The sequence below is a fragment of the Musca domestica genome, unplaced genomic scaffold, assembly GCF_030504385.1.
Source record: "Musca domestica strain aabys unplaced genomic scaffold, Musca_domestica.polishedcontigs.V.1.1 28, whole genome shotgun sequence".
NCBI classification, from domain to species: Eukaryota; Metazoa; Arthropoda; class Insecta; order Diptera; family Muscidae; genus Musca; species Musca domestica.
Window position 1 is genome coordinate 9867143 of NW_026712293.1, and position 11933 is coordinate 9879075.

Genomic DNA, 11933 nt, shown 5'->3' on the forward strand with positions numbered 1-11933 from the left:
TCCAGTGCTTGAGCGCGAGTCAAGTTCAGGTTTAAAATTTGCAGCGTGGAATAAAAAGTTGTTTCTCCGCTATGGCTTTGTACGATGTTCTGACCGACGGTTGGGATCCCATATTGGTATTTCTTTGCTTGCCAAGACTTCCCAAACAAACTGTTACCATATGGGAACAATATGTAAAAGGCAAGTCTGCTTTGTCGTCTTGGAAGGATTTGGATTTCTTTCTTTCGGAAAGAATCCAAACTTTAACTTGTCTTCGAGATCTAGAAGTTATAGAGGAGTCAAAAAGGGGTGACAGTAAACTGGTAAAATCACATTTTACAAATTTTGCCAACCCACTTCCTGCATTTTCTTCTCATTCCACTAGAACATCTGCTGATAAATGTTGCTTGTTATGTCGAAGGCAATCTCACCATTTAAGAATATGTCCGGAGTTTAGAAATCGTTCATTACCTGATCGCTTTTGTATTGTAAAATGTCACCTTTGTTGCATCAATTTCCTCTCCCGAGGTCATGATGTCAAAAACTGTAGTAGCGCATATAGTCGTGAAACTCCTACAATTGGCATCTCAGCCAATAAAGTACCGCCTTCTTCCAATGGCCCTTCTTCCACAAGTAATATTCCAGAATCTGTCAATCACAATCCAAACCTTCCATCCACTTCGTCTGGCCAATCATCAAGTTCAGTGAATCGACAGGTATTTCATAAATCGCAAAATAGAACAGTTCTTTTGGGCACAGCAATGGTGAATATAGTTCACCAGTGTACTATGTATCCAGCTCGTGCACTGATTGATCCAGCCTCCAAGGCATTCTTTATTACTGAAAGGTTGCAAAAACGTATAGGTCTTTGTACATCATCCACCCATGCTACTACTTCAGGGGTGAATCAAACTGTGTCCACACAGTCCAACAAATTGTGTTCGTTCAGTCTTAATTCATGTATACATAGGTCACTTTTATAGAGATAACCGCGTTAGTGGTTCTTACCATTTCAGGAAATCCATCATTTGTTGTTAATAGTGATATTTCATCTCCTCTGTCCAATTTACATTTGCCAGATTCTTAGTTATTTGACTGCAGACCTGTTGATATGTTGCTAGGTTCAGACGTATATCGCAAACTTGTGCTAGATGGTTTGCAATCTAATATTCTAGGCTCATTAAATGCGCAAAACACTGTGCTCGGCTGGATCATTACTGGTCCCCTTTCACCCAACAACATAAGTGTTTTCTCTACCAATGTAGAATATTCTTAATAAGACGCTTCTTAGATTTTGGGAATTAGAGGAAATTCCAAAACGCTCAATCTTGTCTCCAGCTGTCAAATATTGTGAAGTTAATTATAGACGCACGACTAGAAGGGACTCCAATGGCAGATATATTGTCACTCTGTCTATTAAACCTGAATTTCACGTCAAACCTGATCTTAAGCATTCTAGAACAAATTGTTACGACAATTTATTCGTAATAATGCATCTCTTTTAAAAAGGCCAAATATTAAGCTACTTTATGAGGATGTATTAAAAGAATATTTAGATTTAGGTCATATGAGACCAGTATCCATTCCTTCTGGAGATTCTACATTTTGCTACTTGCCTCATCATCCAGTTATAAATTTAGAAAAGCGAACTTCAAAATTAGTCTTCAATGCGTCAAATAAAACATCAAACGTGTGGTCAAACGTGGAAAGACAAAATAAATATTGTTTGGTATTTTAGATTAAGTTGAACAAGTCAATAAAGAGGTGCATAGACAACGAAACTATAAGAAATGTCTGAGTTTCAGTTAACTAAAAGTTACATAAACACAGCAGCAATAAAGAACGTTTATGTTTAACCATTTAATTAATATTCGGGGCAGTTCTGTATTAAATGGCTGCATTTGTTTTTAAACTAGGTATTACGTGTCAGAATATACATTCTGTATGCATTATATACATATAATGCTACTGACTTCTTTGGATTTATTCATCCGAGCTACTAACGCTTTGGCGAAATTTGATGCCACTTTTAGTTCCCAACGGGACGAAGAGGTCGATGTTTACATCGTAGTATTTCTAGGAGCCGCAGTTAAACATTATGGGAAACATTTAAACTCGAATTTTACAAATTCCTTGATTCACGTAGGTAATCAAGGAAATGTTGTCAAATGATAAAGATGCTAATGAGCATGACATTTAAGACGAAGAAATCAAACATTTTGTCACCTACAAATATTTTTAAACGTTCTAGCGTATATTAATAGATAGCTATGTGTACTACAGACTCCGCAGTAACTTCCCCAATATCTCGAAGTTTTCAATGTCGATTTCCTAACCTGGCCTACATCCAGGGGCTTATTAACTGTCATATATATATATAAATATCGAGCGCTAATGTCATTTAAACAAAACTAGTGGTGATAAACATGAAATTCTGTCTACTTTTTCCCTTACAAACAAAAACTTTAGAATGGTGTGCATTATTTTCTACGTATGAAAATCCTCCAATTTTGGTGAAACACTACACTCCTCTGTGACCTTCCAATTGTAGACAAAGAAACTAGTGAGGGGTTATAAAACTACAGAGAGATAAAACAGGTGTATTTCGTTCCAATCTAATTATGATGTGTCGACAGAAGACTGGGATCCTATACTAGTTTTCTCGTGTCTTCAGAGATTGCCTAAGAACTATATGGTGCTTTGGGAATAAAGCATAAAAACAAATCTATTTTGTCTTCGAGGAAATATTTGTAACTTTTTCATGCGCGGCATTTTTCTTGTCTTCGTTGTTTGTCTAACGGACACGAAGTTTCTAAATGCAACAGCATTCACAACTGCACTATATGCAACAAACGGTATCACACACAGATACACATCACGGTCACGCCTCTCCAATCATTGACGTTTTTCATTGTAGCATCTTAGATCAGGTACATCTACCTACCACCTCTAGGGATATGATAACAGGATCTTCAATTAGAAAAGTATTTCATACTACCCGAACAGAAGAGTTTTTTTAAGCAGAGCTATGGCCCATATGTACCCATCTAGAAACTTAAAAGATCCCTCTACAGAAGAATTCTTTTTATCACCGTATGCAAAAAAATTGGGTATAGGCGCGAATGAAATTAATGAAACGAATACTTTGGTTTTGCCGACATTTACCGAAAATCTGCCAAAACTTTAATCAATGGTGTCACATTCCACAATTGTCAAATCTTAATTTGGCTGACCCTGATCCCTGTTGACCTACTACTAGGGGCAGATCTTTATCCCAAGATATTGCTACGAGGTACACATACAAACGTACTGAGTTCATTGATTGCGCACCGTTATCGGTTGGATCACTACTGATCTAAGGCTTGACTCCCATTTACAATATTCTATTTAGAAACTGTTCTTGTATTAAGATTAGGCTATACAACTCAGAATTTTGAGCTAATTGTCACGTTTTTCCGTAAGGAAGCTATTTTTCTGTAATTTTTTTACGTACAGGTCAGTTTTCCTTCGGATTTCATAGCCACACTTCTGTTTTTCCTTGCAACGTAAATACTTGCCTGCGACCATCTGCATCAACTACGACTATATGGTATTTAAATGGATTAAGTATAATTTTTAAACTTATTTTCCTAAAAATTCTTATTTGGAGTTCACTCCATTAACAGAGAATTGTTTCCTGTAGCGCTCGAATAACGCCACCTTCGGATATTCCGTATTTTTGACAATTAAAGCTAGACTTTCTATATGAACGGTGAAAAATTTGATATTTGTAGTTCATAATTCGTTCTACAATCGGTATCGGAACATTGTCCATATTGGTTCATGGTTCCCATACTCATCTTTATTCGGTATTTTAATGATCATAGCCAGATTTTCCATGGAACTTTTTTAAATGTGGTATTTAAAATTGGTAACCATAACTTTTAGGTGAAATTTATCCTTGCGAGTTTAAGAACATTTGCTGCATTTTCCAACCATCTCAGTGATATTTGTAGCTTAAAGTGGAACGCATTTGAATCCACACTCTTTTATTTAAAAAGGCTTTCCTTACGTAATGGTGGAGGGTTTTTGAAGTTCGGCCCAGGCGAATATAATGTTTTTTACTTGTTTCTATTTATCAATGTCCAACGTCTACTTTGGTCACTCGTTTTCAGTTATCCCGTTGTTACAAATGCTCTTGAAGCAGATTTTTTTTATAATACTAATTTTATGGTACTACTTATTTTTAATAATTTTAGCTTAAAAAATATAAATTGTCAACGAGCTTGTAATCAGTTTTAAAACGCACTTGTAAATATGGTCAAAAACTGCCGTATCTCCTAATCTGCCTAAAACTATTTAAAGAAACAATGTAAGTCCCGTTTTTGGCATTCACGTTCACAAGTAGGAATATGAATTGCTTAACTTGAAATCTAGGTAGTCGGAATTGGTTGATATTATGTGCATTGTCAAACATGATTGTTCATTTTGATATGTGACATTTATTGAATCACGTGCTTGCCGTTATCGTACTTATGTAAATCTAATTAGCATTTTGTTAGTTATTAATTACTATTGGTTTACTTGTTACCACCACGAAGAACTCGGTGTCGTATCGTATTTATAAGATGTTGAACGAAAATAAAATTGTAAAATACAACAGGAGATATGCTATTTATGAAGTTTATTTGAATTTTATATATGTATATATATATATATATATATATATATATCTATAAGGGATGCTTTGCTGGTTTGTACAATAAATTCAAGTACAAGTATGTTTGCGGGTTTTGTAATTTTTTCTGTAGTTGGATTCATGGCACACGAGCAAGAACGATCGGTATCAGAAGTGGCGGCGTCTGGTCCAGGATTGGCGTTTTTAGTATATCCAGCAGCCGTTTTGCAACTTCCAGGGTCATCGTTATGGTCATGTTTATTTTTTCTAATGCTTTTACTAATCGGACTTGATTCCCAATTTTGTACAATGGAAGGCTTTATAACAGCAATAATTGATGAATGGCCACAAGTTCTGCGAAGCCGGAAAGAACTTTTTATAGCTATAGTGTGTACTCTCAGCTATTGCTTAGGAATGTCTTGCATATCCCAGGTAAATTTTAATATATTTGAGGATAAGTGGTAATATATACAAAACTTTTGATTTAAAGGGAGGAATGTATGTATTTCAATTGTTGGATTCATACGCCGTAAGTGGTTTCTGTTTGCTGTGGTTAATATTCTTTGAATGCATTTCAATTTCTTGGTGTTACGGTGTTGATCGCTTCTATGATGGAATTAAAGACATGATTGGTTACTATCCAATTGTCTGGTGGAAATTTTGTTGGTGTTTTACCACACCATTGATATGCGCAGTAAGCACACATAAAGGCAAACCCCTTCAAATCATGTCTGAAAGCACAGGTATTTCATAGAACGGTGATGGTTCCATAAATATGGTCATATTTATCTAGAAGAGAGATAGAGACAAATTCTTGTGACATTTTATAAAACGACGCAAGAAATTTCGACTGCAAATTGTAAATTTGGTGGAAATGGCTTCGGATATAGCTACTGCTTTAAATATATAAACCGAATTTTTAATTAGGTCCCAGCAGCCCTAAAATACGCACAATAACAATAATTTTTAATACAAGATCATAGATTCACCACTTGACAAATTTATCGGTATGGTTTCGGATTTGACTAGACCAAATATATATCTTTTCGTCCTATTTCAAATTCGTTGCTCTAGTTATTGCTCCCATATGTATATATTATTAATTTCTGCAGAAGCACTATATACAAAATAACAATGATTTTTAATACAAGACACTACATTCACCTCTTCCTAACATTTGTCAATAACGGTTCACATTTAGATATAGCTCACATATATCACTTCATCCGATTTTAGGTTTGTTGTACACCAACTCAAAATGGATGGATATTGGCAGATTTCGACTTTAGAGAAAATCAAATCATATGTAGTAATAGTCTGCAAATTTTGCATAAGTCCGTACATTTTAATGAAATTTATTTTCGTTGAACAAGTGACGTATAATTACCAAGTTCAGTGATGTATAATTTACCAGGTTTTATGGATCAATTGAGAAATGGTAATAGAAAATCCCACCTTTTATTGCAGAAATCATAATAGTGTCGTGCAAATAAATTAAAACCAGGAACAAGACCCTTCAAGTGTTATTAAATTTCATGATTAATTAGTTGCTTGATTAGACGAAGATCCGCTATTTTACCGCCTAATTTTTCTTCAGTGATGAGGTGAATTTTAGGTTGAATGGATATTTCAACAAGAAAAATTGCTATGTTTGGTAAAGTCATCGGTCCTTTTTTATTTAAAAATTAGGAAGTGCGAAGTGTTACCGTGTTAGAAAAACGATACAGAATTATACTCAATAAGTTTTTCTTGTCAAAACTTGTTGATATGGATGTAATCCAAATATTATTTCAACAGGATGGTGCCACTTTTCGTATTGCAAACGAACAAATGGACTTATTGATACGTACTTGAAGAAGAGTAACGACTACAGAGTGCTAGAGGAGCACAATTTAGAGTAACTTGCCGATTTCAAAAATTCCACATTTTTTTCACAGACAAATTTCTGTCACAGACTATAGTATTTATTACGAAATTAGCCTATTACGAACTTAGCCATTTCTCCCATTGCCTATAGTATCCATTTCAAACTTCAAATACCAAATGTGAAACACTCCCGTGAATAATATCGCCAAAATCATCAAAATACCGAATATCCGAAGGTACCTTCATATGGGGGCTGTATAAAAACCTGGACCTACATAGCCCAATTACGAACTTGCCTACTGACGAAATAAGCATGTATGCAAAATTTTAGCCTTTTATCTCAATTCGTTCGAAAGATAGCGGGATTACAACAGACAGACGGACAGACATCGCTAAATCGACTTAGAATTTTACGCTGATCAAGAATATATATACTTGGTTGGGTCTGACCTGAGTATTTCGAGGAGTTAGAAACGGAATGACAAAGTTAATACACCCTCCCTAATATGGTGGAGGGTATAATAAACGGCACGAGTTAGCACAGATCAAGCACAACAACAACTTTTACGAAAATTGGAAAATTGCAATTCTCGCATACTTTCAAAATTGTCGGTTTGTAGGAATTGATAGGAGATATTGAAAAAATGATAATGGCACAAATAAGCACAAACCGAGTACAATTCAGCACAATTTTATTTTATTTATTTATTTATTTATTTTTTTTTTTTTTTTTGAAATTTAAAAATTGCACTTCTATCAGATTTGTTCGAAAATCTCAGAATTTCGAATATCTCATAAATCAACGAAAACTTTTTTTTTTCGAAAATTGCAATTCCCACGCACACCACATAAAAATGTGATATGTTCGGCAGGGTTAAACTTTTAATACTCTCCACCATGGCATAAAGAAAACTCTTAAAAATAATGGGATCCGGATTCCACATCCATTTTTGATGAGGAAATGGGTTGATAAAAAGTCTTCAAGGTGCCGTAAATTCGATGGTTCCGGTATTCAGTTAAAGTGATTATCAAAAGAGCCGATTCCAGCAGTCTTCTGTTACAAGATACAGAATCAATCACATACTCTACGTATACCGAATATCGGGAGTACTACAGAAGAAAAAAACCGAATTATACGCAATTCCGTTTAAAAATGTGAAATGTGAAAAACCAATTGCAATCTCAACGAATTTTAAACAAATCTGTTATCATATGAACCTATATTGACAATGCTCTACCACAAAATGTGGAACTCTCCACAAATTCAAAGTACCAGATTTTAAGAAATTTTATTAGAAAATGTGACATAAATCATTAAAATATCGAAAATCGAGAAGAATTGTCATATGGAGGCTATAAGAAAACTTCCCGTTACATATTCTAAGAACCGAATTTTTAACAAGTCTGTTACAAAATGTGATCTATCTATATTGAATATAGGGAGCTACTGTTATATTGGTGCTATACGCAAACGTGGACCGACATCTCTCATTTACAAAAATGACAAAGTTAATATACATTCCGTAGCATTGTGGTTGGTAAAAAAAAACCTACAAATAAATGTGACTGAAATCGCCAAAATTTTAAAGTACAAAATAATTTGTATATAATTTGATTGTTGGTGACGTGCTGGGAAAATCTAACAATTACTAATAAGTATTCCAAAATTGTGAATTTTTCAGCTGCGTAAAATGCGGCATGTGTACATGTGCGGCAGAAGGTAACTGCGCTGCCATATACGATAATGTGTAAAATAAACAAGTAAAGAGCTGTAAGTTCGGCCGGGCCAAACTAATATTCAAAAAAAGTAAAATCCATTAAAAATTCTGTTAAAATCTTCAAAATACTGAATGTCGCATATGCAACTTTTACTAAATTTTCTGTCACAGGCTGTAACATCCATTTCGACCTTCAAATTTGACATCTCAAACATTTCGGTGAGTATTGTACCTAAAATCGTTAAAATACCGAATATAGTGAGGTACTGGTATATGGGGCCTATACGAAGACCTGGACCTGCATACACAATTTTCTGTCACAGACTTAGTTCCCTTTACGAACTCCAAATACCAAATTTGAAACTACTCCGGTGAATAATGACGCTAAAATCATCAACATACCGAATATAGGGGGGGTACCATTATGTGGGGCGATACGAAAACGTGGACTTGCACAGACAATTTCTTGTTATAGCCTGTAGTATCCATTTCAAACTTCAAATACCAGATTTGAAACACTTCCGGTAAATAACATCGCCAAATTGATCAAAATACCGAATATCCGGAGGTACCTTTATATGGGGCTGTATGAAAACCTGGACCTACATGGCCCCTTTACAAACTTAACCTGTCTACTGATAAAATAAACATGTGTGCAAAATGTTAGCCTTATATCTGAATTCGTTCGAAAGATATCGTGAATATAACAGAAACACACAGACAGAAAGGTGGACATTGCTAATCGACTTAGAATTTTACGGTGATCAAGAATATATATACTTTGTTGGGTCTGACATGAGTATTTAGAGGAGTTACAAACGGAATGACAAAGTTAATATACCCTCCATAGTATGGTGGAGGGTATACAAATTTAAAAATGAATGTTTCCTAGATAATCCAGGAAAGTTCAGTAGCAGTAGATAAACGTCTTGTGTTAGCGCATATATTAATGGCGACATGAATACGAGGCTGTAAGCCGAATGGAGATACTGCACAAGTGGAAATAGAAAAATACTTAAAACCACCAGAAGGCTGAACCTTTTAACGTGGGTACTATATCCTCAGTCCGGAGGAAGTACCACTGGAAGCTGCGAAATGTGCAAAATTGTTTTTCTTACCTTTGCGCTGACAACCAATCAGAGGCGCCCGCATAAAACGAGTTGTGGAAAAGATGAAAAGGTTGATATTACATGCCCTTTGGACGACACAAGAGAAGCAAAGGAAAAAATTGGAAGCCAAGGTGGAAAGAATCGACACACCAGAGGTAGTGTGCAAAAAGTGAGCTTGTACGGTATGAATTTGAGAAGACAGAGAATAGAGCCACCAACAAGAGAAGAGCAAGGAGAAAATGTCTTTCAGCGAAGTACCGACGTACACCGGATTTCATGCCTTTCCATTTTGTAACTGCTGACTACCTCTGATTTGTCGACTTGCTAGTTTGCAATCACTTGCGAATTGAACAAAAATAAGACTTTATTCTATCTGAAGAATATAAGACACTGTGGCGCAGTGGCATGCCAGCTTTGCTCTCTGATCACCTCGGTTTGAGTATTTCATCTAATAAGTAAGAGTTCTATGCAAATGAACATTGGAAAAACTAACAATAAAACTAAAACAAAAATGCATATGTCTGAAGTAAATATTTTTTTTTTGTTTTTTTTTCTTCACTTCCAATAATTATCGAGGAAGTGACTTCCACGATTATTAGTAAACTATCGCGGGCGTGGTTCATCTCTTCCTGAAGGATGCTCCTTCCGGGGTGAGAAAGTGATATCAAACGCGATGATTTCTATCGCTTAGGCGTGACTTCTAAGGGATTTGGGGGATAGTTTTTGCTTGCTGGGAAGGCACAAAAACACAGAAATTTACACATGTGATAATTTATGGCCGCTGGGAATATGACAATTCTGAAATATGTATTTTATAATGTTAATTTTTTTCAATGCCAACACCGCACTTTCCACCTAGGCTAGCCCAAAGGCAGGAACAACAATTTTTGCGCATTCCATAGCTTCCAGCGATACTTTCTCCAGACTAAGAAAATAGTACTCACGTTGCAAACATCCGCTTTTGATGGTTTTAGGCACTATTAAATTTCCGCATGTGCTGCATTTCGATTCGACTTAGAAACTCGTGTTATCGTTGCCATTAATTAATGCGCTAACATGAGGCATTTATTCACTGCTATTGAACTCACATGGTTCTATCGGGAACGCTCTGTTTAAAATTTTTAAAATTTTTTGTGTAAAACTTAATAAGTGTTTTTAACAAGAATTTTGTATTATTTCATGTTTAGAATATTTGTATTACCGATGCTACTGTTGTGCAGAAATAATCTGAGTTTGCTTCATGATTCATATTTCTTGTCGGAGGTTCTTTTGAATTTAACCCATTAACGGCGACGGGTGCGAAAACGCACCAAAAATAGACGTGTTTTTTAGCATGCATTGAAACGGTTCCATATTTAATATCGCTTTTCTGTTTCTTGGTATAGATAGTAGATGGATTCGTCTATTTTTTAACTTTGACTGTTTTTTCATCAGAAGTCACCTACATGATGATAAACGCATCGCCAAGTGCAGGTTTTCCCACAAGCAAAAAATAACACTATTATACAAAGAAAACATATAGAAAAATAATATTTTTTAAATATGTATTGGTATGGATCGGTAGCCCTTTGTCCAATATTTAACTCATAAAATTTTCAAAATTGTACATATAAACGTCTTTGCATATATACGTGTTGTGCGTTTTCGCACCCGTCGGCGCTAATGGGTGCTTTTTTACTAAGAAATGTATTTTCGGTTAACCATATGTGCGAACGCTAATGAAGCGCTCCCAATCAAAATAGCTTTCACACTGTCTGCTCTCTGTCACGATATCTTTAATGTATCATTTCGCTTAAAAATGTCTAAAGAGATTATATATATAGGAACAGAGTTTCAACAGGTGTCGTATTTGCTCCAGGATAAATTCAGTTAAATGTGCCAAAATCCAGCCAACTTGATCTGAAATTACATATTTGGTGCACAATAAATATGAAATTGTATGAAGATATATATGGAATCTATATTCAAATCTTAACCGATCTCCATGAAATTTGTCAGAAATGTTTTTGATTTATATTTGTACAGATTACGAATGTGAGGGAAACCCCAAATCGGATGAATCATATATATACTATATATATATATATATATATATATATATATATATATATATATATATATATATATATATATATATATATATATATATATATATATATATATATATATATACTATATCTATACCGATTTTCACCAAATGAGAAGTACTTGCTTCAGGGTTGAATTCACTCGGATGTGTCGAAATCCATCCATATTGGATACATATTAAACATGTGAGCACAATAAAATTTAAATCAGACGATAATATATATGGGTGCATCGAAATCTGAACCGATTGCCAGATATGCTTCTAGACTGAATCTGGCTGCGTGTACCTAAATTGATTTGATTCGGACGGATCTTACGCATTTATATTGTATTGTATTTTGCACTACTTATGAAATCGGACGACACTATGTATGGGAACTATATTCAAATCTGATCAAACAAATTTTCTCCAATATTCATAATTAGAACAAGTAAAAAAGCAATAAGTTTGGCCGGACAGAACTTTGAATACCCTCCGCCATATGAAAGGAATTAGGAAATTTTCAAAAAGAAAAT

The 11933-nt window shown here is 34.8% G+C and overlaps 1 protein-coding gene across 1 annotated transcript in view; it reads left to right on the top strand.

Moving 5' to 3' along the window:
• LOC101891311 (sodium- and chloride-dependent GABA transporter 1) overlaps window positions 1-6112 on the top strand; it is a 546358-nt gene extending 540246 nt beyond the window's left edge. The window contains exons 5-7 of the mRNA XM_059124348.1: window positions 4699-5068; window positions 5127-5330; window positions 6104-6112. Coding sequence (XP_058980331.1) covers window positions 4699-5068; window positions 5127-5330; window positions 6104-6112 — 583 coding nt within the window. The remainder of the gene's footprint in view (window positions 1-4698; window positions 5069-5126; window positions 5331-6103) is intronic.
• Window positions 6113-11933: the final 5821 nt, after the last annotated feature.